General features: G+C 45.1%; 2 protein-coding genes across 8 annotated transcripts in view; one reads left to right on the forward strand and one right to left on the reverse strand.

Moving 5' to 3' along the window:
- Nucleotides 1-11,051, forward strand: part of LOC126035331 (uncharacterized) — a 228,413-nt gene extending 217,362 nt beyond the window's left edge. For both annotated transcript variants that reach the window (XM_049793844.1, XM_049793843.1), the window contains exon 2: nt 7,563-11,051. In XM_049793844.1, coding sequence (XP_049649801.1) covers nt 9,094-10,167 — 1,074 coding nt within the window. In that variant the 5' untranslated portion in view covers nt 7,563-9,093 and the 3' untranslated portion in view covers nt 10,168-11,051. The remainder of the gene's footprint in view (nt 1-7,562) is intronic.
- NFIL3 (nuclear factor, interleukin 3 regulated) overlaps nt 1-20,319 on the reverse strand; it is a 29,627-nt gene extending 9,308 nt beyond the window's left edge. Inside the window, exon 1 of one of the 6 annotated variants that reach the window (XM_049793768.1) lies at nt 20,168-20,319. The gene's annotated coding sequence lies outside the window, so the exon portion shown is untranslated. Of the gene's footprint in view, nt 1-18,031; nt 18,162-19,495; nt 19,603-19,943; nt 20,082-20,167 lie in introns of those variants that run through there. The other 5 variants (XM_049793765.1, XM_049793767.1, XM_049793766.1 and 2 more) reach the window with 5 other exon arrangements.
- Nucleotides 20,320-22,082: the final 1,763 nt, after the last annotated feature.

Genomic DNA, 22,082 nt, shown 5'->3' on the forward strand with positions numbered 1-22,082 from the left:
TGGAACCTTCAAACATTGGCATACACATTTAGCAAAAGCTACCTGGTTAGTCAACACCAGAGGATCTGCCAATAGGAGTGGCCCTGCCCAATCAGAATTTTTACATACTGTAGAAGGAGATAAAGTCCCTGTAGTGCACATGAAAAATATGTTAGGGAAGACAGTCTGGGTTACTCCTGCCTCAGGCAAAGGTAAACCCATTCGTGGGATTGCTTTTGCTCGAGGGACTGGGTGCACTTGGTGGGTGATGCGAAAAGATGGGGAAGTCCGATGTGTGCCTCAAGGGGATTTGATTTTAGGTGAAAATAGCCAGAATTAAACTGTATGATATTAGTTGCTATATAACCCTGCTACTGTATGTTATCATTACTATAATTCTTATATGCTATCTCCATAGTACTATAGTAAGAATCACTTGGATCAAGCAAGAAAGAACTGTGATAAAACTGAGCAAAGCGCAGTAGTGATGGAACCAGAACTGACTCCAGCCTGCAACAATCCAACGGTGCACACCATCCTCCTGCTGCGTTCAATGTCACCTGCTCGTCACACCGCACTGAAGCCCAATTCTACTCTACCGACTGAGAGGACTTTGCACCATTCCTCCTGACCAGACAGACTGGGATGACAGATGGAGGCCAGTGTCAGGAACTAAATGAACTCAACAAATGTTTTAAAAACATAACTCATGAACTAAAGGAATGATATCTCTGTGTGTGTATACATATATATATATATATCATTGTTCATATGTCTCAAAGGGATGGAAAGAAATGTGGTGATGATTGATCAGGATGTAACTAAAGGTATGGGAACTGAGCATGACGTCAATGGTATAGAATAAGGGGTGGATACTGTCCTGGTTTCAGCTGGGATAGAGTTAACTGTCTTCCTAGGAGCTGGTACAGTGCTATGTTTTGAGTTCAGCATGCGAAGAATGTTGATAACACTGATGCTTTCAGTTGTTGCTCAGTAGTGTTTAGACTATAGTCAAGGATTTTTCAGCTTCTCATGCCCAGCCAGGGCACAAGAAGTTGGCACAGGACACAGCCAGGGCACCTGACCCAAAGTTGCCAATAGTGTATTCCATACCATGTGATGTCCCATCTAGTATAGGAACTGGTAAAGGGGGGGGGCAGGGAATCGCCGCTCGGGGACTGGCTGGGTGTCGGTCGGCGGGTGGTGAGCAATTGCCCTGCGCATCATTTGTACATTCCAATCCTTTTATTACTACTGTTGTCATTTTATTAGTGTTATCATTATCATTATTAGTTTCTTCTTTTCTGTTCTATTGAACCGTTCTTATCTCAACCCACGAGTTTTACTTATTTTTCCCGATTTTCTCCCCCATCCAGTGGGATGGGGAGGAGTGAGTGAGCGGCTGCGTGGTGCTTAGTTGCTGGCTGGGGTTAAACCACAACAAATTCATACTATTCAAGCAAGAAATTACACATGCAGACATCAGGAAAATTTCATCTATCCATGTCAAAATAGTACATTAAGAATTTGACCCTGGGGATTTGCATATTCAGATTGGAATACTTGAAATGTGTCAAAGGGTTGTGACTCAGTCCTTCAATCTTCCCTCTGTTCTTTGTAATTTAATTAAGTCAGTTCTGCTTTACAATATGCACATAGGTCTTCACACATACATATGTTTCTCCAGAGTAACTGCATATTATTATTTGTATTTATCAAAATAATTCACATTATCTCCAAGCTTAATTTTTCAAAATGTATTCTGTAATGAGATATCTATTTAATTCTGTTGCTCTACAAAACTAAATTAAATCCCATTTCAAGCAGTCAGATGCTTTCAAACAAACTTCACTTTTGTAAAGCTGTGTCTGCAAAATTTACCTCAGTCCTTAAAAAAAAAAAAAGGAAAATAAATGCAAAATAACTTCCCATTTTAAAGAAGAACGATGCATTTATCAATGTCTTTTTAATAAACAAAGAGCTCAAACCACTATGTAGCAAAGTGTCGAAAAACAATAAAAGCTCACATTGATACGTCTGCACATATTTCTAGTTGTTGTTTTCCATGTTCCACATAGGTATCATATAATTATGTTATTGCTAGCATTCTGTCAAAGGTTATGTATTTTAAAAATTTGTTCACATACCAGGGCTGGTATAGAACCTGCTCATAGATATCCAAACATGACCAGTTTGTACTCTGTAATTTGAAAAATTGAAGAATATATTTTGTACTTTCTATCTGTTGCCTCAAGCCTTCAAAAGACTGATTAACAAATAAGAAGGTGGTGATAGCTTAAAGAAAAAAACTAAAACATGAGAAAGGTGGTATGCTTGCTATTCAAGGACTGTTTAGATTACTGTGTACTCAAGGTAAAGCTTATCTAGTTTAAGATTCTGCTTACAATAGAGGATGCTTAAGGAGTGTTTGGATAATAGTCTGTTATCTGGTGCCTTGACATTTCAGAGTCACAGACTTGCTAATCAAGGACATACATCCTCCTTCTGCACTGTATTGGTTTTGTTTGGCAAGGTTTTGGTAGCGGGGGGGCGGGGGTTACAGGGGTGGCTTCTGTAAGAAGCTGCTGGAAGCTTCCCCTGTGTTCGAGAGAGAGCGAGCCCATACTAGCTGGCTCTAAGATGGACCCGCCGCTGGCCAAGGCCGAGCCAATCAGTGATAGTGGTAACGCCTCTGTGATAACATTTTTAAGAAGGAAAAAAAAGTTGGGACGGGGGAGAAACTGCCGCCGGAGTGAGGAGTGAGAACATGTAAGAGAAACAAGCCTGCGGACACCAAGGTCAGTATAGAAGGAGGGGGAGGAGATGCTCCAGGCGCCGGAGCGAAGATTCCCCTGCAGCCCGCGGTGAAGACCCTGGTGAGGCAGGCTGTCCCCCTGCAGTCCAGGGAGGTCCGCGGTGGAGCAGATCTCCACCTGTAGCCCGTGGAGGACCCCACGCCGGAGCAGGTGGGTTCCTGAAGGAGGCCGTGACCCCGTGGGAACCCCACGCTGGAGCAGGCTCCTGGCAGGACCTGCGGATCTGTGGAGAGAGGAGCCCACGGAGCAGGCTTTCTGGCAGGACTTGTGACCCCGTGGGGGACCTGCGCTGGAGCAGTGAGCTCCTGAAGGACTGCACACCGTGGAATGGACCCACGCTGGAGCAGTTCGTGAAGAACTGCAGCCCGTGGGAATGGCCCACGTTGGAGGAGTTCGTGGAGGACTGTCTCCCGTGGGTGGGACCCCACGCTGGAGCAGGGGAAGAGTGTGATCAGCCCTCGTCCTGAGGAGGTGAAGCGGCAGAAAATAACGTGTGATGACCATAAACCCCATCCCTGTCCCCCTGTGCCGCTGGGGAGGCTTGGTGGTGAAATCTGGGAGGGTAGTTGTGCCCGGGAAGAAGGGAGGAGTGGTGGGAAGGTGTTCTGAGATTTCGTTTTATTTCTCATTACCTTGCTCTGGTTGATTTGTAATAAATTGAGTTAATTTTCCCAAATTGAGTCTGTTTTGCCCGTGACGGTAATAGTGAATGATCTCCCTCCTGTCCTTATCTCAACCCGCAAGCCTTTTGTTATATTTTCTCTCCCCTATCCAGCTGAGGATGGGCGAGTGATAGAACGGCTTTGGTGGGCACCTGGTGTTCAGCCAGGGTCAACCCATCACAGCACTGAGAATGAGGTCTTGGCAAGAGAAACAGAGACTCTGGTGTCCTCAGATGACACATGACTATAAAAGGACAAAAGGTGTAGGGGTATTCTTCCCCAAAGGACCACCGAAGACCACCAGAGACCCCCGCGCAGGGGTAGAACACTCTGGGATGATTGCTCAAGAGAATAACATGTCATGCTTGCTCAACATAATGAATATGCAATAGTTAGGTGGAACATATGTATTAGATAGGCGTGGTGTTTTAACTAGCATATAAGTATGGACTGAAAAAAACCTCAGTAGGTGTGCTCGATTTGTGGAAATCTTCCACCTTGCACCCTGTGCAGAATAAAGCAATGTCTCCTCTCTAAACACACTTTGTGTGTTTCAGGAGTTACTTTCTGATCAGGTAATATATCTACAAAGCATTTTTAAAATATTTGCTAACTACCTCAAGACTTTTATGAAGTAGAGAAATAATATTATGCACATACAGGGGAGGAAACTGAGTTTAATTTTAGTTGATGGATACACAGCCTAACTAAACACTGCTTAAACATTTTGGAGCTACTCTACCACTACTGCTTTTCATAGACAAAAAGTATGAACCTTCCAGGTCTATAATAATTAAGAAATCCTCTTTAACTGAGGATGTGGCCTCCAAAGCCCAAACCAACCTCTACTGAAATCATCCAACATACTCATTCTTGTCTTATATCTAGCACCTTCAGTAAAATTCTGTTCCTGCTGAAGAAAAACTTTGATGCCAACTCCACTGGAATAGTGGTATTATCCCTAGATTTGTGGGCAAGAGGATCTAGGCAATGGGGAGCAAATGAAGTTCAAACATTCTGGAAGCACTAGGTAACTGGATGCTATGCTATTATAGATTATCCAAGGTCAAAGAAGGAAACAAAATTTACAATACCAATGTTACCACCAATTACTGCTGAATCCATTACAACAACATGGAGAAATACAGAACTAGTGCTCCTGCATTAGGGTTCCCTTTTCTTACAACCTAATAGGCATTTTAAGTGTTTATGGTTCCAAGATCAACATGTAATTAGGTCAGTGGAACACTGATGATGATGCTTCATACAAGATGAAGCATTTTGGATAAAATGTTGATTGTCTTATTGAAAGAAAATCATGGTAGGTGTCTATACAATATAATTTATGCAAACATCAAGAATCATTCATTTCTTATGACACTTTTCAATCAAATATAAAAAAAATGAATAAGCTCATCATGGCACTTGGAATACTATTGCACTTTCATATTACCCAACTCCAAGTTGTATCGAGAAAGCTGATATCATATGTAATTTATATAAAAGACTTTAATTGTTAGGAAAATTAAAGTTACTGTTTATCCTAATAACTACAAATTAACTCATGAAAGTATAGTTTTCTTCCCAAAGGTAAAATACACAAATTATGAAAGTAAAATTATTATTTGGAGAGATCTAAACACATGTTAAAAATAGCTGTTCTTCAGAAAGATCAGTCAAGGTTAATAGGTACAAATTCAACCTGTATTTTCTTCAACTGGCTTGGAAAGTCAGTATAATTCTATCAGACCTGTTCAATTTGCCCAAAACCAGGAAAAACTTTAAATGTTTATATAAAGTAATATATAAATTACTTTTGCTTCTCTGAGTTTTAATTATACATATATATCATGCCATTTTATTTAAATATCACATCACTTGACAGTAGGAAAAACTAGATTGCACAAAGCAATAACTTAATAGTAACAATATTCTGCAAATAAAATCTCAGCATCCCTAATTTCAAATACTGAAATTCATCATTTTGTTGTATTGTTTCCCCTAATTAAGGGCCACAAAACAAAAATACAAAATCATATGTTAATTATTCTGACAAATAGATTTCTATTATTGAACTCTTTCATATGGGTACAAATGATGTTGCAACAAAAAGTCTGAAGTCAATCAAAAGAGACTTCAGAGCCCTGGGAAGAATGCTAAAACATTCGGGAGCACAGGCAGCGTTTTCCTCAATCCTCCCAGTAATGAGGGGAGATTTCAGAAGAAACAGGCAAGCCCAGGATATCAATACCTGGCTCCAGGATTGGTGCCTGTGTCAAAACTTTGGGGTTTTAAACCATGGAAGGGCCTTCTACAGACAAGGTGTGCTGGGGCCTGACGGGATTCACCTGTCCCAAGAGGGAAAACGCATCTTTGGCCATAAGCTGGCAGGATTGATCGAGAGAGCTTTAAACTAGAATCGATGGGGGAAGGGGATACCAACAGGATTGCAGTAGGTAAGCCAAGGGTTGGCATGGCATCGCCTGAAGGTGACAATGCTAGTGGGAACTTTTACCACTGCTCCAGGGAGCACTGAGGGCTCAGGAGTGCATCTGAAATGGTTGTACACCAACACACACAAACAGGATGAGCTTGAAGCATTAGTCAGCTCCCAGAGCTATGATATCATTGGTATTAGTAAGACTTGGTGGAATGAGTCCCAGGATTGGAGTGCTGGGATGGAGGGCTACAGGCTGTTGAGGAGGGATAGGCAGGGCAGGTGAGGTGGAGGAGATGAATTCTGTATATAAGGGAGAGGTTTGACTGTACAGCCCTTACAGTTAGGGATGATGTGGTTGAAAGCCTCTGGATGAGGATTAGGGGGATGGAAAACAAAGCAGATGTTGTAGTGGGAATCTAATACCAATGGCCCAGCCAGGATGTAAGCAGTGATGAGTTATTCTATAGGCAATTAGGAAAAATTTCAGGATCAGTAGCCCTTGTCCTTATGGGAGATTTCAGCTTCCCAGGCATCAACTGGCAATACCATACTACTATGACGAACAAGTCTGGGAAATTCCTGAAGTTTGTGGAAGATAACTTCTTGTCACAAGTACTCAGTGAGCCAACTAGGAAAGATGCCCTCCTAGACTTGTTTGTGAATAGAGAAGGACTCATGGGGGATGGTAGGTGGCTGTCTTGGCCACAGTGATCACAAAATGGTTGAGTTTAAAATTTTCAGTGTAATGAGAAAAAAGGACAGCAGAGTTGCTACCCTGGATTTCAAGAGAGCAAATGTTAAGCTATTCAGGGAGCTACTTAGTAGTGTACCCAGGTGTTTTGGTAGCAGGGGGGGTGGTGGTTTACAGGTGTGGCTTCTGTAAGAAGCTGCTGGAAGCTTCCCCTGTGTTCGAGAGAGCCCATAGCAGGCGGCTCTAAAGATGGACCCGCCGCCACCAAAGGCCGAGCCAATCAGCGATAGTGGTAACACCTCTGTGATAACATTTTTAAGAAAAAAAAAAAGTTGGGATGGGGAGAAACAGCCGCCGGAGAGAGGAGTGAGAACATGTAAGAGAAACAACCCTGCAGACACCAAGGTCAGTGAAGAAGGAGGGGGAGGAGGTGCTCCAGGCACCGGAGCAAAGATTCCCCTGCAGCCCGTGGTGAGGACCATGGTGAGGCAGGCTGTCCCCCTGCAGCCCATGGAGGTCCATGGTGGAGCAGATCTCCACCTGCAGCCTGTGGGAACCCACGCTGGAGCAGGCTCCTGGCGGGACTTGCGGATCTGTGGAGAGAGGAGCCCACAGAGCAGGTTTTCTGGCAGGACTTGTGACCCCGTGGGGGACCCATTCTGGAGCAGTGTGCTCATGAAGGACTGCACACCATGGAAGGGACCCATGCTGGAGCAGTTCATGAAGAACTGCAGTCCATGGGAAGGACCCACGTTGGAGAAGTTTGTGGAGGACTGTCTCCCGTGGGAGAGACCCCACGCTGGAGCAGGGGAAGAGTGTGATGAGTTCTGCCCCTGAGGAGGATGAAGCGGCAGAAATAATGCGTGATGACCTGACCGTAAACCCCATTCCCCGTCCCCCTGTGCCACTGGGTGGGGTTGGTAGAGAATCCGGGAGTGAAGTTGTGCCCGGGAAGAAGGGGGGGTGGAGGGAAGGTGTTCTGAGATTTTGGGTTTCTTTCTCATTACTCTACTCTGGTTGATTTGTAATAAAGTGAGTTAATTTTCCCTAAGCTGAGTCTGTATTGCCCGTGACAATAATTGGCGAGTGATCTCTCCTGTCCTTATCTTAACCCACAAGCTCTTTGTTATATTTTCTCTCCCCTGTCCAGCTGAGGAGGGGGAGTGATAGAACGGCTTTAGTGGGCACCTGGCGTCCAGCCAGGGTCAACGCACCACACCAGGGAATCTGCTTTTGAGGCCTTAGTGATAGCATATGTCCATACATTTAATGTGATTTGTTCAAACTTTTATGGTTTTAATATTTTGTACCTTCTATTAAAACTGGTTTGCTGCTAGGTGACTGTGCAAGTGAGATTTGATAAATGATATATATTAATGCTATGGTTAAAACAATGGACAAAGGGTAACCGGGGAGATAATTACCAAGTCTAGTCAAGTGATTAACTAGTAATTATTCATAAGTTTTGCAGTTCTTTGCTCTTATGACTAAATGTTCCTGTACGCTAGATGAGAACAATGTTGAGACTGAACACATATGATTGAAACTGCGTTAAGCTTCAAGATCAAAGAACAAGGACAAGAGCAAAGACTTCAAGGACAGCCAGCAAGAACTTCAAATGGGTTGGTGGTCGCAAAAGCAGCCCTTCGACTCAAATGGATCCTTTATTGCGCATGATTGGATGTAGGCAGTACTATGATAATCACTGTCCTGGGTTCAGCTGGGATAGAGTTAATTTTTACAGGAACCTGGGAGGTGGGAGCATAGCCGGGGCAGCTGACCTGAACTAGCCAAGGAGCTATTCCATACCATGTGACATCATGCTCAGTATATAAATGGGGAGCAGGCCGGGGGGTGGTCTCTGTTTTTGGTGGGGGAAGTGGCGGAGCGTCGGGTCCCAGGTGGTGAGCAGTTGCACTGTGCATCACTCTTTTTGTATACTTTTTCATTAGTACCGTTGTTGTTGTTGTAATTTCTTTGTGTTTGTCCCAGTAAACTGCCTTTATCTCAACCCTCGAGGTTCCAGTTTCTTTTTCTTTTTTCTCTCCAATGTCTCCTCCCCATCCCACCGGAGGGGGGCGGAGGAGTGAGCGAGCAGCTGCGTGGTCCTTTGTTACCGGCTGGGCTGAAACCACGACAGTCCTTTTTGGCGCCCAACGTGGGGAACGAAAGGGTTGAGATAACGACAGATCTGGCCAGACCGTGTTGAAACAAATTTGTCAAACGCATTTCTTGGATAAATAGATGTTAGTCACAATGTTGTTTCATTTGTTTACATGGGGGCATTTTGTAAACTCTTATATGCTCTATGTATTGCCTGTAGTTGCGTATCTCATCTCTGGGAGAGTGATTGGGATTATCATTTTGATCTACTGGGCAATGTCGACTTATGAAATGATTACATCACTGGTCATGAGGTTAAGCTAGTATCTGTATGAGGCAGTGATATCATTTCCATACTTTGGGCACCTTCTGTCAGAATTTATTGGTAATTACACCCAATCCATGGGGAAGTCAGGGGGGGATACTTCCCCCTGTCCGTTCACCTCCCTTTCCTCCTTCCGACTATTTACAACAGCTTTTGACAATTTTGAATATCCTTGGGATGCTCAAGCCAGTGTGCTGTTAGTGCTATGCCTCCTGAATATTTTTCAGGTCTTGTATAGGGCTACAAAAAGTCTCTTTAAGAGGACCACCCAGAGATCTGCCCCAAAGCTGGATATTCATGGGTGGCACGGCATGTGGGAGGATATGGGCAGGTATCTAGAGAACTTCTCACCTCCAGTGGCTTGGAAGTTCACTCCCAAACAACTACAGAACCCTAATGAAGTGGTAGAATATTTGAAAGACAAATGCTGTGGCTATCCCAGAGACACACAACTCACTACACTGTGCTGGGCCCTGGCCAGTATCTACCAAACACTGCTTGATATTATGCAGCACCCTCAGGGGGAAAAAGGGGAAAAAATGGAAAACAGGACAACATGCACCGTGGCTACCCAAACCCTGACAAAAGACACCTTGGCTGCCCCTACCCCGACAACAGGCACCATGACTACCCCTACCCCAGCGACAGACACTGCAGCTAAACCAGAGAACCAACCTGTGCCAGTATCAGTCGCCCCTGTACAGAAAAAGAAACACACAAAGAAATCAGTTCGCTTAGCGAGAGATGAAGATGAACCAGGGTCATCGCGAGAACAGGAGGTAGAGGCAGAACCTGAAATAATTACCCGATCCCTATCCATGAGTGAGTTGCGTGACATGCGAAAAGATTTTAGCCGCCACCCAGGTGAGCACATTGTTACTTGGCTGCTCCGATGCTGGGATAGTGGGGCTAGTAGTGTGGAATTAGAGGGTAAAGAAGCCAAGCAGTTGGGATCTCTGTCTAGGGAATGGGGCATCGACAAGGCGATTGGGAGAAAAACACAAGTCCTCAGCCTCTGGAGGCGACTTCTGTTAGGTGTAAAGGAAAGATACCCCTTCAGGGATGAAGTTACATGTCACCAAGGCAAGTGGACCACCATGGAGAGGTATCCAGTACCTGAGAGAACTAGCCGTGCTGGAGGTGATTTATAATGATCCAGAAAATGCGCAGTCACCCACAGATCCAGATGAAGTCCAATGCACACAACCCATGTGGCGGAAGTTTCTACAAAGTGCACCACCAACCTATGCCAACTCGTTGGCAGTGATGTCCTGGAAAGAAGGCTATGGACAAACGGTGGATGAATTGGCTGTCCAACTCCGGCAATACGAAGGAAGTCTCTCTTCCTCCCTACGGGCCTGTGTCTCAGCTGTAGAGGAGTTGTCCCGAGAGTTCCAGCAATTCAAAGTGGATCTGTCCTCCTCCTCACCTGTACAGGCCCGCATCGCAGTTATTGGGAGTAAGCGTTCCTCTGCCCAAGAGACAAGAGAAAGAAAGTACACACGACGGGCTAACCTGTGGTTTTACCTGCGTGACCATGGAGAGGACATGAGGAAGTGGGATGGAAAACCTACCTCAGTCTTGGATGCACGGGTACAGGAGTTGCGAGAAAAAGCAACCAGAAAAGAGAATTCTTCTTGAAAAACTGCTGCTCCAGTTTCCCGTGAGCAGTCCCCCAGATGCAGTAGATGGGCTGATCTCATTTCTGATCCCCTTGAAGGGACTTCTGATTCACGTGTGCAGAAAGTGAGTAACGGATATTCTAACCAGGATTAGAGGGGCCCTGCCTCCAGCCAGGTGGAGGAGAGGGACAACAGAGTCTACTGGACAGTGTGGATTCGATGGCCTGGCACATCAGACCCACAGGAATATAAGGCTCTAGTGGACACTGGTGCACAATGTAACCTAATGCCATCAAGTTATAAAGGGGCAGAACCCATCTGTATCTCTGGTGTGACAGGGGGATCCCAAGAGCTAACTGTATTGGAAGCTGAAATGAGTCTAACCGGGAATGAGTGGCATAAACACCCCATTGTGACTGGCCCACAGGCCCCGTGCATCCTTGGTATAGATTATCTCAGGAGGGGGTATTTCAAAGACCCAAAAGGGTACCGTTGGGCCTTTGGTATAGCTGCATTGGAGACGGAGGAGATTGAACAGCTGTCTACCCTGCTGGGTCTCTCCCAAGACCCTTCGGTTGTGGGGTTGGTGAAGGTTGAAGAACAACAAGTGCCAATTGCTACCACAACGGCGCACCGGCGGCAATATCGCACCAACCGAGACTCCCTGATCCCCATCCATAAGCTGATTTGAAAATTGGAGAGCCAAGGAGTGATCAGCAAGACTCACTCACCCTTTAAGAGTCCCATATGGCCCATGCGGAAATCTGATGGGGAATGGCGACTAACAGTAGATTATCGTGGACTGAATGAAGTCACGCCACCGCTGAGCGCTGCTGTGCCAGATATGTTAGAGCTTCAATATGAACTGGAATCAAAGGCAGCTAAGTGGTATGCCACAATTGACATTGCTAATGCATTTTTCTCCATTCCTTTGGCAAAGGAGTGCAGGCCTCAGTTTGCTTTCACTTGGAGGGGTGTCCACTACACCTGGAATCGATTGCCCCAGGGGTGGAAACACAGCCCCACCATTTGCCATGGACTGATCCAGGCTGCACTAGAAAAAGGTGAAGCTCCAGAGCACCTGCAATATATTGATGACATCATCGTATGGGGCAACACGGCAGAAGAAGTTTTTGAGAAAGGGAAGAAAATAATCCAAATCCTTCTGAAAGTTGGTTTTGCCATAAAAGAAAGTAAGGTCAAAGGACCTGCGCAGGAGATCCAGTTCTTAGGAGTAAAATGGCAAGATGGGCGTCGTCAGATCCCTGTGGACGTCATCAACAAAATAGCAGCTATGTCCTCACCAACTAATAAAAAGGAAACACAGGCTTTCTTAGGTGTTGTGGGTTTTTGGAGAATGCATACTCCAAATTACAGTCAAATAGTAAGCCCTCTCTACCAAGTTACTCGGAATAAGAATGATTTTAAATGGGGGCCTGAGCAACGACAAGCTTTTCAACAGATTAAGCGGGAGATTGTTCACGCAGTAGCTCTTGGGACAGTCCAGACAAGACATTAAAAATATGCTCTACACTGCAGCTGGGGAGAATGGGCCTACCTGGAGTCTTTGGCAGAAAGCACCTGGGGAGACCCGAGGCCGACCTCTGGGGTTTTAGAGTGGAGGATATCGAGGATCCGAGGATCGCTATACTCCAACTGAAAAAGAGATCTTGGCAGCATATGAAGGAGTTTGAGCAGCCTCAGAAGTGGTTGGTACTGAGACACAGCTCCTCTTAGCACCCCGACTGCCAGTGCTGGGCTGGATGTTCAAAGGGAAAGTTTCCTCTACACATCACGCGACTGATGCCACATGGAGTAAGTGGATTGCACTGATCAGACAACGGGCTCGCATAGGAAACCCCAGTCGCCCAGGAATGTTAGAAGTGATCACAGACTGGCCAGAAGGTAAAGATTTTGGAATGTCGCCAGAGGAGGAGGTGACACAGGCTGAAGAGACCCCGCTGTATAATCAACTGCCAGAAAATGAGAGGCAATATGCCCTGTTCACTGATGGGTCCTGTCGCATTGTGGGAAAACATCAGAGGTGGAAGGCTGCTGTATGGAGTCCTACACGACTAGTCGCAGAAACTGCTGAAGGAGAAAGCGAATCGAGTCAGTTTGCAGAGGTGAAAGCCATCCAGCTAGCGTTAGACATTGCTGAAAGAGAAAAGTGGCCAGTGCTCTATCTCTATACTGACTCATGGATGGTGGCAAATGCCCTATGGGGGTGGTTACAGCAATGGAAGAAGGGCAATTGGCAGCACAGAGGTAAACCCATCTGGGCTGCCGCACTGTGGCAAGATATCGCTGTTTGGATAGAGAAGCTAGTGGTAAAAGTACATCACGTAGATGCTCATGTACCCAAGAGTCGAGCCACTGAAGAACATCAAAACAACCAGCAGGTGGATCAGGCCGCCAAGATTGAAGTGTCTCAGGTGGACCTGGACTGGCAACATAGGGGTGAGCTATTTATGGCTCAGTGGGCCCACGATACCTCAGGCCATCAGGGAAGAGATGCAACATACAGATGGGCTCGAGATCGAGGGGTGGACTTGACCATGGACACTATCGCACAGGTCATCCATGAATGTGAAACATGTGCTGCAATTAAGCAAGCCAAGCGGCAAAAACCCCTGTTGCATGGAGGGCGATGGCTGAAATATAAACAGTGGGAGGCCTGGCAGATTGACTATATCACACTCCCACGAACACGCCAAGGCAAATGCCATGTGCTTACAATGGTGGAAGCAACCACTGGATGGCTGGAAACATACCCTGTGTCCCATGCCACTGCCCAGAACACTATCCTGGGCCTTGAAGAGAAAATTTTATGGCAACACGGCACCCCAGAAAGAATTGAGTCGGACAACGGGACTCACTTCCGAAACAACCTCGTAGACACCTGGGCCAAAGAACATGGCATTGAGTGGGTGTATCACATCCCTTATCACGCACCGGCCTCCAGAAAAATTGAACGATACAATGGACTGCTGAAAACTACATTGAGAGCGATGTGGGGTGGAACTTTCAAGCATTGGGATATACATTTAACAAAAGCCACATGGTTAGTTAATACTAGAGGATCTGCCAATCGGGCTGGCCCCGCCCAACCAAGAGTTCCACATACTGTAGAAGGGGATAACGTCCCTGTAGTGCGCATGAGGAGTATGTTAGGAAAGACAGTCTGGGTTAGTCCTCCCTCAAGCAGAAGCAAACCCATTCAAGGGGTTGTTTTTGCTCAAGGACCTGGGTATACCTGGTGGGTGATGCAGAAGGGTGGGGAAGTTCGATGTGTATCTCAGGGAGATTTGATTTTGGGAGAGGATAGCCAGTGAATTGGGCTGTATGATATTTAACTGCTAAATAACCTGCCAATGCATGTCATTGTATCTATAGTGTCTATATGCCATATCAAGGGTATTATTGTGAGACCCAACCCAAACCATTTTAAGATCTATGATATCCTTCCATGATAATGTCACCCACCTAGTGAAAGAAGGGAAGGCAGGGGATGTAGTTTTTCTAGATTTTTAGGAAGGCTTTTTATACTGTCCCTCACAGCATACCTTCTGGACAAGTTGTCCAACTGTGGGATGACCAGGTACACAGTGCACTGGGTGAAGAACTGGCTGAACGGCAGAGCTCAAGTTGTTGTAGTGAATGGGGCTACATCTGGCTGGCAAGCGGGCACCAGCAGCGTTCCTCAGGGTTCATTTCTAGGGCCAGTTCTCATCAATATATTTATCAATGATCTGGATGCAGGAGTTGAATGCACCATTAGCAAGTTTGCTGATGATACCAAACTGGGAGGTACTGTTGACTCTCTTGAGGGCCAAGAGGCCTTGTAGAGGGATTGAGATGGATTGGAGCATTGGGCAATCATCAACGGGATGAAATTTAACAAGAACAAATGCCGCGTTCTGCACCTGGGACAGAGTAACACCGGGCACAAGTATAGATTGGGAGAGGAGTGGCTGGAGAGCAGCCCTGCAGAAAGGGATCTGGGGGTGCTGGTTGACAGCAGGCTCAATAGGAGTCAGCAGTGTGCCCTGGCAGCCAAGAGGGCAAACTGCATCCTGGGGTGCATTAAACACAGCATAACCAGCTGGTCAAAAAAGGTGATTATCCCTCTGTATTTGGCATTGGTGCGGCCTCACCTTGAGTACTGTGTGCAGTTCTGGGCCCCACAAATTAAGAAGGATGTTAAGGTACTTGAATGTGTTCAGAGGAGGGCAACAAAGCTGGTGAAAGGGCTGGAAGGCATGTCCTATTAGGAATGGCTAAGGACTTTGGGTTTGTCTAGTTTGGAGAAAAGGAGAGTAAGGGGTGACCTCATTGCTCTCTACAGCTTCCTGAGGAGGGCAGGTGGAGAGGGAGGTGCTGATCTCTTCTACCTCATATCCAGTGACAGGACACGTGGGAATGGGTCAAAGCTGCACCAGGGGAGGTTTAGACTTGTCATTAGGAAGCACATCTTTACCAAGAAGGTGGTCAAACACTGGAACAGGCTTCCTAGAGAGGTGGTCGATGCCCCATGCCTGTCAGTGTTTAAGAGGCATTTGGACAAAGCCCTTAATAACATGCTTTAACTTTTAGTCTTACAAATGTCAAGCATGGACCAGACCTTCAGCTGATCTAAATTTATGTAACTCTATAAAAAAGGCAGTAGAATTATGTCAGTAAATCCCAGATGATGCTCTAAACTTGCATCTTATTATATAAAAACTTAAGTACAAATATATAAAAGAAACATTGCCTGTAAAAAATCTTGATCTCTACCACTCGCTGCAAATGAAACAGAGAAATAGCAATCTTTAGAGCTCTAATCCTGCAAGATAGTCCAGAAGGGAAAACTACTGCATGCACAAAGCCTCATTTTCTTTATTGAGAGTCTAAGTGTTTGGTTCTAATCATAAAAGGAGGTCTTGCAGGACTGGCATCTATATTGCTATACTGCTGTGAAGCCATCTCTATGGCAAAAACTGGTTTATTATTTAAATACTTTGGGGACAGAACTGAAAGCTACACCAATATGTGGCAACTTACAAAAAAAGGAAAAATATTTTAAATTAGGCTTTCTTTCCAACAGAAAATAAATAGATTTATATAATATCTGTGACCAGATTCAGTCTCAGAGGATGCTAACTTGGACATGGATCAATTCAACATGTGAATTAGAAAAAAAAGAGGAAAAAAAAAGCAGGATATTTAACAAGGTCCCAATACTAATCCATTTGAGGTATACCTTTAAAACCAAAAAGTTTTCAGAAACATTGCTTCTATTACATTTTGAATCACATCCAAGTATGCCCTTGTTTACACAATCTTATTTTTGACAGTCATCACCATCAGTATTAGACAGTTACAAATATCTTGTTTGAAATTCCTCCTTCCCAAACACTGTAAAATACTAACACTGACATCAACTGTCATTTTCTCATAGAATGGGCCACAGGAACTTGTGGGTTTTTTCCTATTACACATGCTAAGCATGTTTATATCTCATAACTGACTGTAATAATCATGACAAGGTCACCTAGAAGAGTCAATTAAGCTGAGGAGTCAGATACATTGCTTAACAGGGTGTAATAAGACTCAATTGTACACATTATTGCATCATAGTGATGTTATAACAGCAGCAAGATTGCTGTCTGGAAAAGGAAACTCTTGCATAAACATAGTTTGCACAACTATTAGTTAAGTCAATTTAGAATGAGCTAAAGGTTTATTTTATTTATGAGCTTTATTTCAAGATAAAGGATTGAAAAATGCAAGAGTACTGATATCTTTTCTAGACTGTGCATTCCTTTTATTGCAATAGATAGAACGCACATATGTTCTGCAAGTTTCAGCCAAAGCATGGAAAATACTGTTCCTTCTTAGGATAAGCTGTGAAGAGGTCATGTAAGTTCCTATTGCTCATGGGAAGACTCTAAGCTTTTTGACACCTTTCAAATTGGGTCCTTTAAAATAAATAAAATCCAAAATAAACTTGAAGCCCTGAAGTCAAATTCAGGAAGCTGGATATTTTGAAAGCTAGTTAACAGTCCTTTAGCAAATAAGATGAGTTAAAAATAGAAAATAAATAAGAATGGAAAATAAAGGCAAATAATTTTACAAACTTAGTACTTCAACGGTCAAATAAAGACATCTGCAATGTGATATATTTGGTAGTGCTAATGATATTAAGGATCTTCAATCAGTAATCCTTGATTTGGTTGGTTTAAATCAGGTGTTTGGACCAAAACCTGAAGCCTTATTCATTCAAATTTATTATCTAAGTCAACATTTTAATTGAATAAAGATGGTAAAACTAATGCCCATAGCAATATTTTAAACTAGGCTCTGGACTGAATTAATTACTGAGGAGAACAAAGATGACTCAAAGTAGGTTACATACATACTAGTGAACACAATGAAACCGAGTGCAATCATTCAAATTATAAGGACAAGGAAAAAAATTATTATTTTTTTTAAACACAGTTACTCCAAACAGCTTTACTATGGCAAAAGTGTACTTGACCCCAACAATCAAGTAGCAGAAAAGTTTGTGCATGTTATCAAAAATATCACCTTTTAAAAAAAAAATAATTACTGTTGCTACCTACAACAGTTATACTGAACATACCACCACGGTTGTGATACTAAATTTTCACTTTGGAGTGTTTAGTCAAAAACACGGTAATTTTGGTTTTGTCTACTTAGAAGACCGTTTTAGGTGTGCGCGCACACACAAATGGCCTTATATTTAAAGACAAGTTATCATCAGCAACTTTTAAGGTAGCCTTCTGTCAAGGACAGAGCACAAGATGATCTCAGAACAACGGGACTTCCAGCCACAGCTTTTGCCACTGAAATGTCGAAATGACTTGCCAATAACAGAATTGGGCAATGGCCAGTTTTCATTGTTTGTGACATAAGGAGAAATCCTAAATATTCAGATCGGGGGGGGGGGGGGGGGGGGGGGGAAGGGAGGATTTATACTGCCTGTCTGTGAGCCGTACCCTTCCTACAGTGGCACCCAACCTGTGACAGCGGGGCACGGCCGAAATCCCGGGGCGGAGAGGGCCTGAGCCGCTGGGCGGGTAGTGGGAGGGGACAGCCCACGGGGAGACCCTCAGGCAGGGAGCTCGGGGCTCTCTGTTCGATTAGCCCTGACTGAAAGCGGCGGTCAGATATGACATCCGCCGCGCTGCGGCCCACCGACGCCCCCACAAGGGGGAGACGGGCGGGGCAGCGAGGCACCCCCCTACATGACCGGCGGTGCATGGCGCCCGGCCCGCTCTGTTCAAAGTGGCCCCGCACTATCACCCCTCCTGAGCTCGCAAGCCTCTGCCGCCGTGCCTGCCCCAGCACCAGAATGGCGGGGGGCGGCAGTGCCCTCAGCCCTCACCCTCTGCCGCGTGGACGTTCGAAAGGTCCCAGCCTGCCGCCATCCCCAGCAAGAGGACACAGTAACCTCCGCGCCTCGTGTTGTGCAAGTCCTCGGGGCGGTCGGAGCCGCCGGGGCGCGGGATCGGGACCCCCCCACACCCCATACCAGCACTGCTGCGATACTCCCTTCGGTAGCATTCCCCGTGACCCACAGCACATGCATTCCGGTCGTGATCACGCACCAACTAACCAAAGATTAGTGCTACCAAAACCGTCATACTGACCTACTTCTGCTTTTGTTGTATGCCACACTAAAATGCCCGATTTCATGGGACTGGGGTACTCCTCTGCCCCCTGAGCCTGACATTACTTCTTCACCCAAGCCCACTGCAGCTGTCAGGACACAGGTAGGCCATCTCACTTCTTCAGCACTATTGACATTTTCTTAAATTCATTCCTCTCTTAAATTACATGTTGCCCTCTTTTAAAAGGGTGACAAGTAAAAGCCAGTACCAAAGAAATTGTTTAGTGTCTAGGTAAAAAGCCTTCCTAAAAATACAGCCTTATCAAAAGGGCTCTGAAAGCATGGAGTTAAAAATCAAGCAAATGGCCTTTGTAATGAACGGGTTAACTTTGTTCATGAAATCGCACATGGGGGTAGAGACATTCTCCACAATTACCCCTAAAAGTCTTACTGCTAATCTTGACCTTTGGTCCGTGTATTTTAGATAAAAGTTGTAGCCCTTGTTCAAAGCAGAATAGAATCAATTCGGCTAATGGTGTTAAAACAACAATATGATAATTTACTTACATACTAATCGGAAAGGGGGAAGACACACATTGTGATTAAACGAATGCTTTGTGTAAAAAAAAAAAAGAAAACCCAAGTGCTTAAATGTTGCGTAAAAGTCACGAGGAAAATAACAAATATAACTTACTAGATAAGGAAGAGAAAGACAACAGCTATAATTTACTAGATAAGGGGACTAACTCTACCACGACTACATATCTCCACAAAAAAAGACATTCTACATCAAAAAGACACTTCCCCTTGAGAAGATGGACCGAATCCGCCCAATAATGAACCTACACGAGCAAAGAAAAAAAAAAAAAGGGAGAAACAAGACAAGGTGAAGATTGACAAGGGAGGAGTGCATAAACTGTATAAAAGGAATGTAACTATAACAGAAAGTTGCGAGCTTTTGGCGGAGCACTGCCTCCCCGGCCGCCCAGCGCTGTTTTGCTCTTTTATCGCTTGCTAATAAATTCGACCTTTTTTATTCACTACAAATTGGTTCCTCCAATTTGTCACAAGCGTCTATAACAGCCTTGAACGTCTATATGCACAGCTCTGGAGAAAAGACCAGGAATAGCACATGAAGCCACAATTGCTAAAATGTGATAGGGCTAAATATAGATTAACACAAATTTCATTTTAAGGTACACAACATGGTCAGCAAGCATGAGTTACTTCCCCGCTTACCCAGTTGTCTACTTTCCTTATTAAATGTACTTTAACAAAATCTGTTAGTTACATTTTTAAGCGTGATTCTCCCAGTTTCTTTGTAGCAAGATTATAAAATCGCATAATTAGCTCCCTCTTCCTAACCTGACTGCCAGCAAATTCTGTGGTTACATAATGCAACATTTCCAGGAACTATTATGTGATCAGTCCCGTAGAGTCTGAAAAACAGCGAGAAAAGTGACGAAAAAGGCTTAGGCAAACACAGCCTAGCAAAACACGGGGGCTGTGGGGCAGACTGCTACCATTAATTCAGTTTGCCCACAAACAACATCCCCCAACACCGTGTGAAAATGGGATCTCTCCGGCGGCCTCTGAGAATCCATCGGCACAAAACTCCGATTTTTCTCGTAAACGCACAAAAGGGTTGTAATTAACGACTTAATCCTTAACTCTGCACCGAAATTACCATGGCCTTTCATACTCACGCACACGTCGTGCCTGCTACCTTCAGGCGCCGAGCCCCGGCACTGACACGCCAGCAAAACGTTAATACACACACGCACACAGCAAACAAGCTCCGCAACCCACATGCGCCCCGCGCCCCACCCCCCCAGGCTCCCGCACATGACGCAACTCCGAACGCGCATTCCTGCCTTCAGTGCAGCGCGGTAAGCGGAGCATTCACTGCACCTGGCCAAGGAGAGGCGAGTAAGGACGGGCAAGCAACAGCGTCCCACTTGCCCGGGAGCAGAGCAACGCGGAGTAAGAGAACATGCGGCAACACGAAAGGATATATGTTAGTAGGTCAGAACTACGCACGCATTCACTCTCTCTCTCTCATGGCCGGCCGACCTGTCAATCAGCTGCAAGTGACAGCAGCAACACCCCAATCCACGCCGAGCACTCTCGAGGGGTGGCCAATGGAGGCTGCTGGGGGGCGAGGCCGGACACCCCGCCCCTTGCGCCGCTGGGGCTGCGTGTGGTACAGTAGGTCTATGTGCTGGGTATTGCATAATCCTCCAGGCAGGGGGCAGCGCGGAAGGGGGGCGGGGCTGACATTTACGTAATCGCCCCTGGCGAGCTGGGGCAGTGTGGAAGGGAGTGTTCTTTTCAACGTTCTACGGGAGCGGTGGGGTGTGCACGGTGGGCTTCCGCTGGGCCAGGGACGCGAAAGGCTCCGTGCGGGCCGCAGCGCGCTGGCGCGTGGCTGCGTGCGTATGCGCATGCGTGGAGAGGGTCTCTGCCCTTATTCCGAGGAAGATTTATGCAGAGGTTTGAGTGCTGTCGGGTTTATTGTCAGGGAAAATTAACTGAGCTGTAGCTCTCACAGTCTTACCGTTTACTTGGTATATAGTGTAATTCTATTGTATCTGACCAGAGTGTAAAAATAAAAATCTCTGATCTGGCAGAAGCATCATTCCAAAGTAATTGCACAAGACTGAAAAACTGTGTTTCTAAGGCACATATCTGCCATCTAGTCATGGCATATAGATAATCCTCCAATTAATTATACTTAATCTTTGACTCACAAACAAAACAAAAAAAAAAGAAAGAGAAAGAAAAAAGAGCTTGCAGAAGATATGCTGGCTCAGTGTTGGGTGTGTTCCCTGCTGTTACGCCACTTGACATTTTGTGCTATGAGCTACAAAGCTTACACTGTATGGTACCATGTGCATCAGAGAGTACAGCCAGTGTTTTCTTTTACTGATCTTCAAGGATGAAGGGTTTTACTATATTTCTTCTACTGACTTCATCACTGCTCTCATCCCAGTGCTGAAATGCTCAAAAGTGAGGAAATATTTTGGAGAACCCATTTACATTGCTTCTAATCCCACTCGCTGTAACAAGGTAATTCCTCAATAGGGACTGAGTGCGTGCCTGCCTGCAGTTCAACAACTCCCAAACCATACTTCTCTTTGCAGAGTATTACAAAAAAGGAAGACTAAATAGAAGAGTCTGGTATTGGTTTTACCCTTGTTTAACCTCCATTTTAGAAAATTACACATGGCCAGCAAGAAATCCAACTCAGAGTCTGTTTGAATATATACACATTTGATTTTGTTATGTTTTCCTCATTTTTCTTCACAGGTTTATCACTCCCCTTTTTTTCTTCCACAAATAAAATATCTGAAGACAACAGAAAAATTTTCTTTATTAAATTCTAGTTCCAGAAGACAAATGATTCCTGATTTCATCCTGTTAAATGCTCTTACCAAAATAGCACAGTCCTCACTAAGATAGCCCTGTTATATTACTCTGTCATTCTGTATTTATATGTCGATGAAGATAGCCCTCTGAAGCAAAGTATTTGGGCCAACAGGAACCTCATGAAGTTCAACAAGAAGTACAAAGTCATGGGGAGGAACAACCCCATGCACCAGTATATGCTGGAGGCTGACCGGCTGGAAAGCAGCTTGGCAGAAAAGGACCTGGGAGTCCTGGTGGACACTAAGTTGAACATGAGCCAGCAATGTGCCCTTGCAGCCAAGAAGGCTAATGGTATTCTGGGCTGCATTAGACAAAGTATTGCCAGCAGGTCAAAGGAGGTTATTCTTACCCTCTGCTCAGCACTGGTGAGGCCACACCTGGAGTACTGTGTCCAGTT

Source organism: Accipiter gentilis, chromosome W, assembly GCF_929443795.1.
Source record: "Accipiter gentilis chromosome W, bAccGen1.1, whole genome shotgun sequence".
In the NCBI taxonomy this organism is placed as follows: Eukaryota; Metazoa; Chordata; class Aves; order Accipitriformes; family Accipitridae; genus Astur; species Astur gentilis.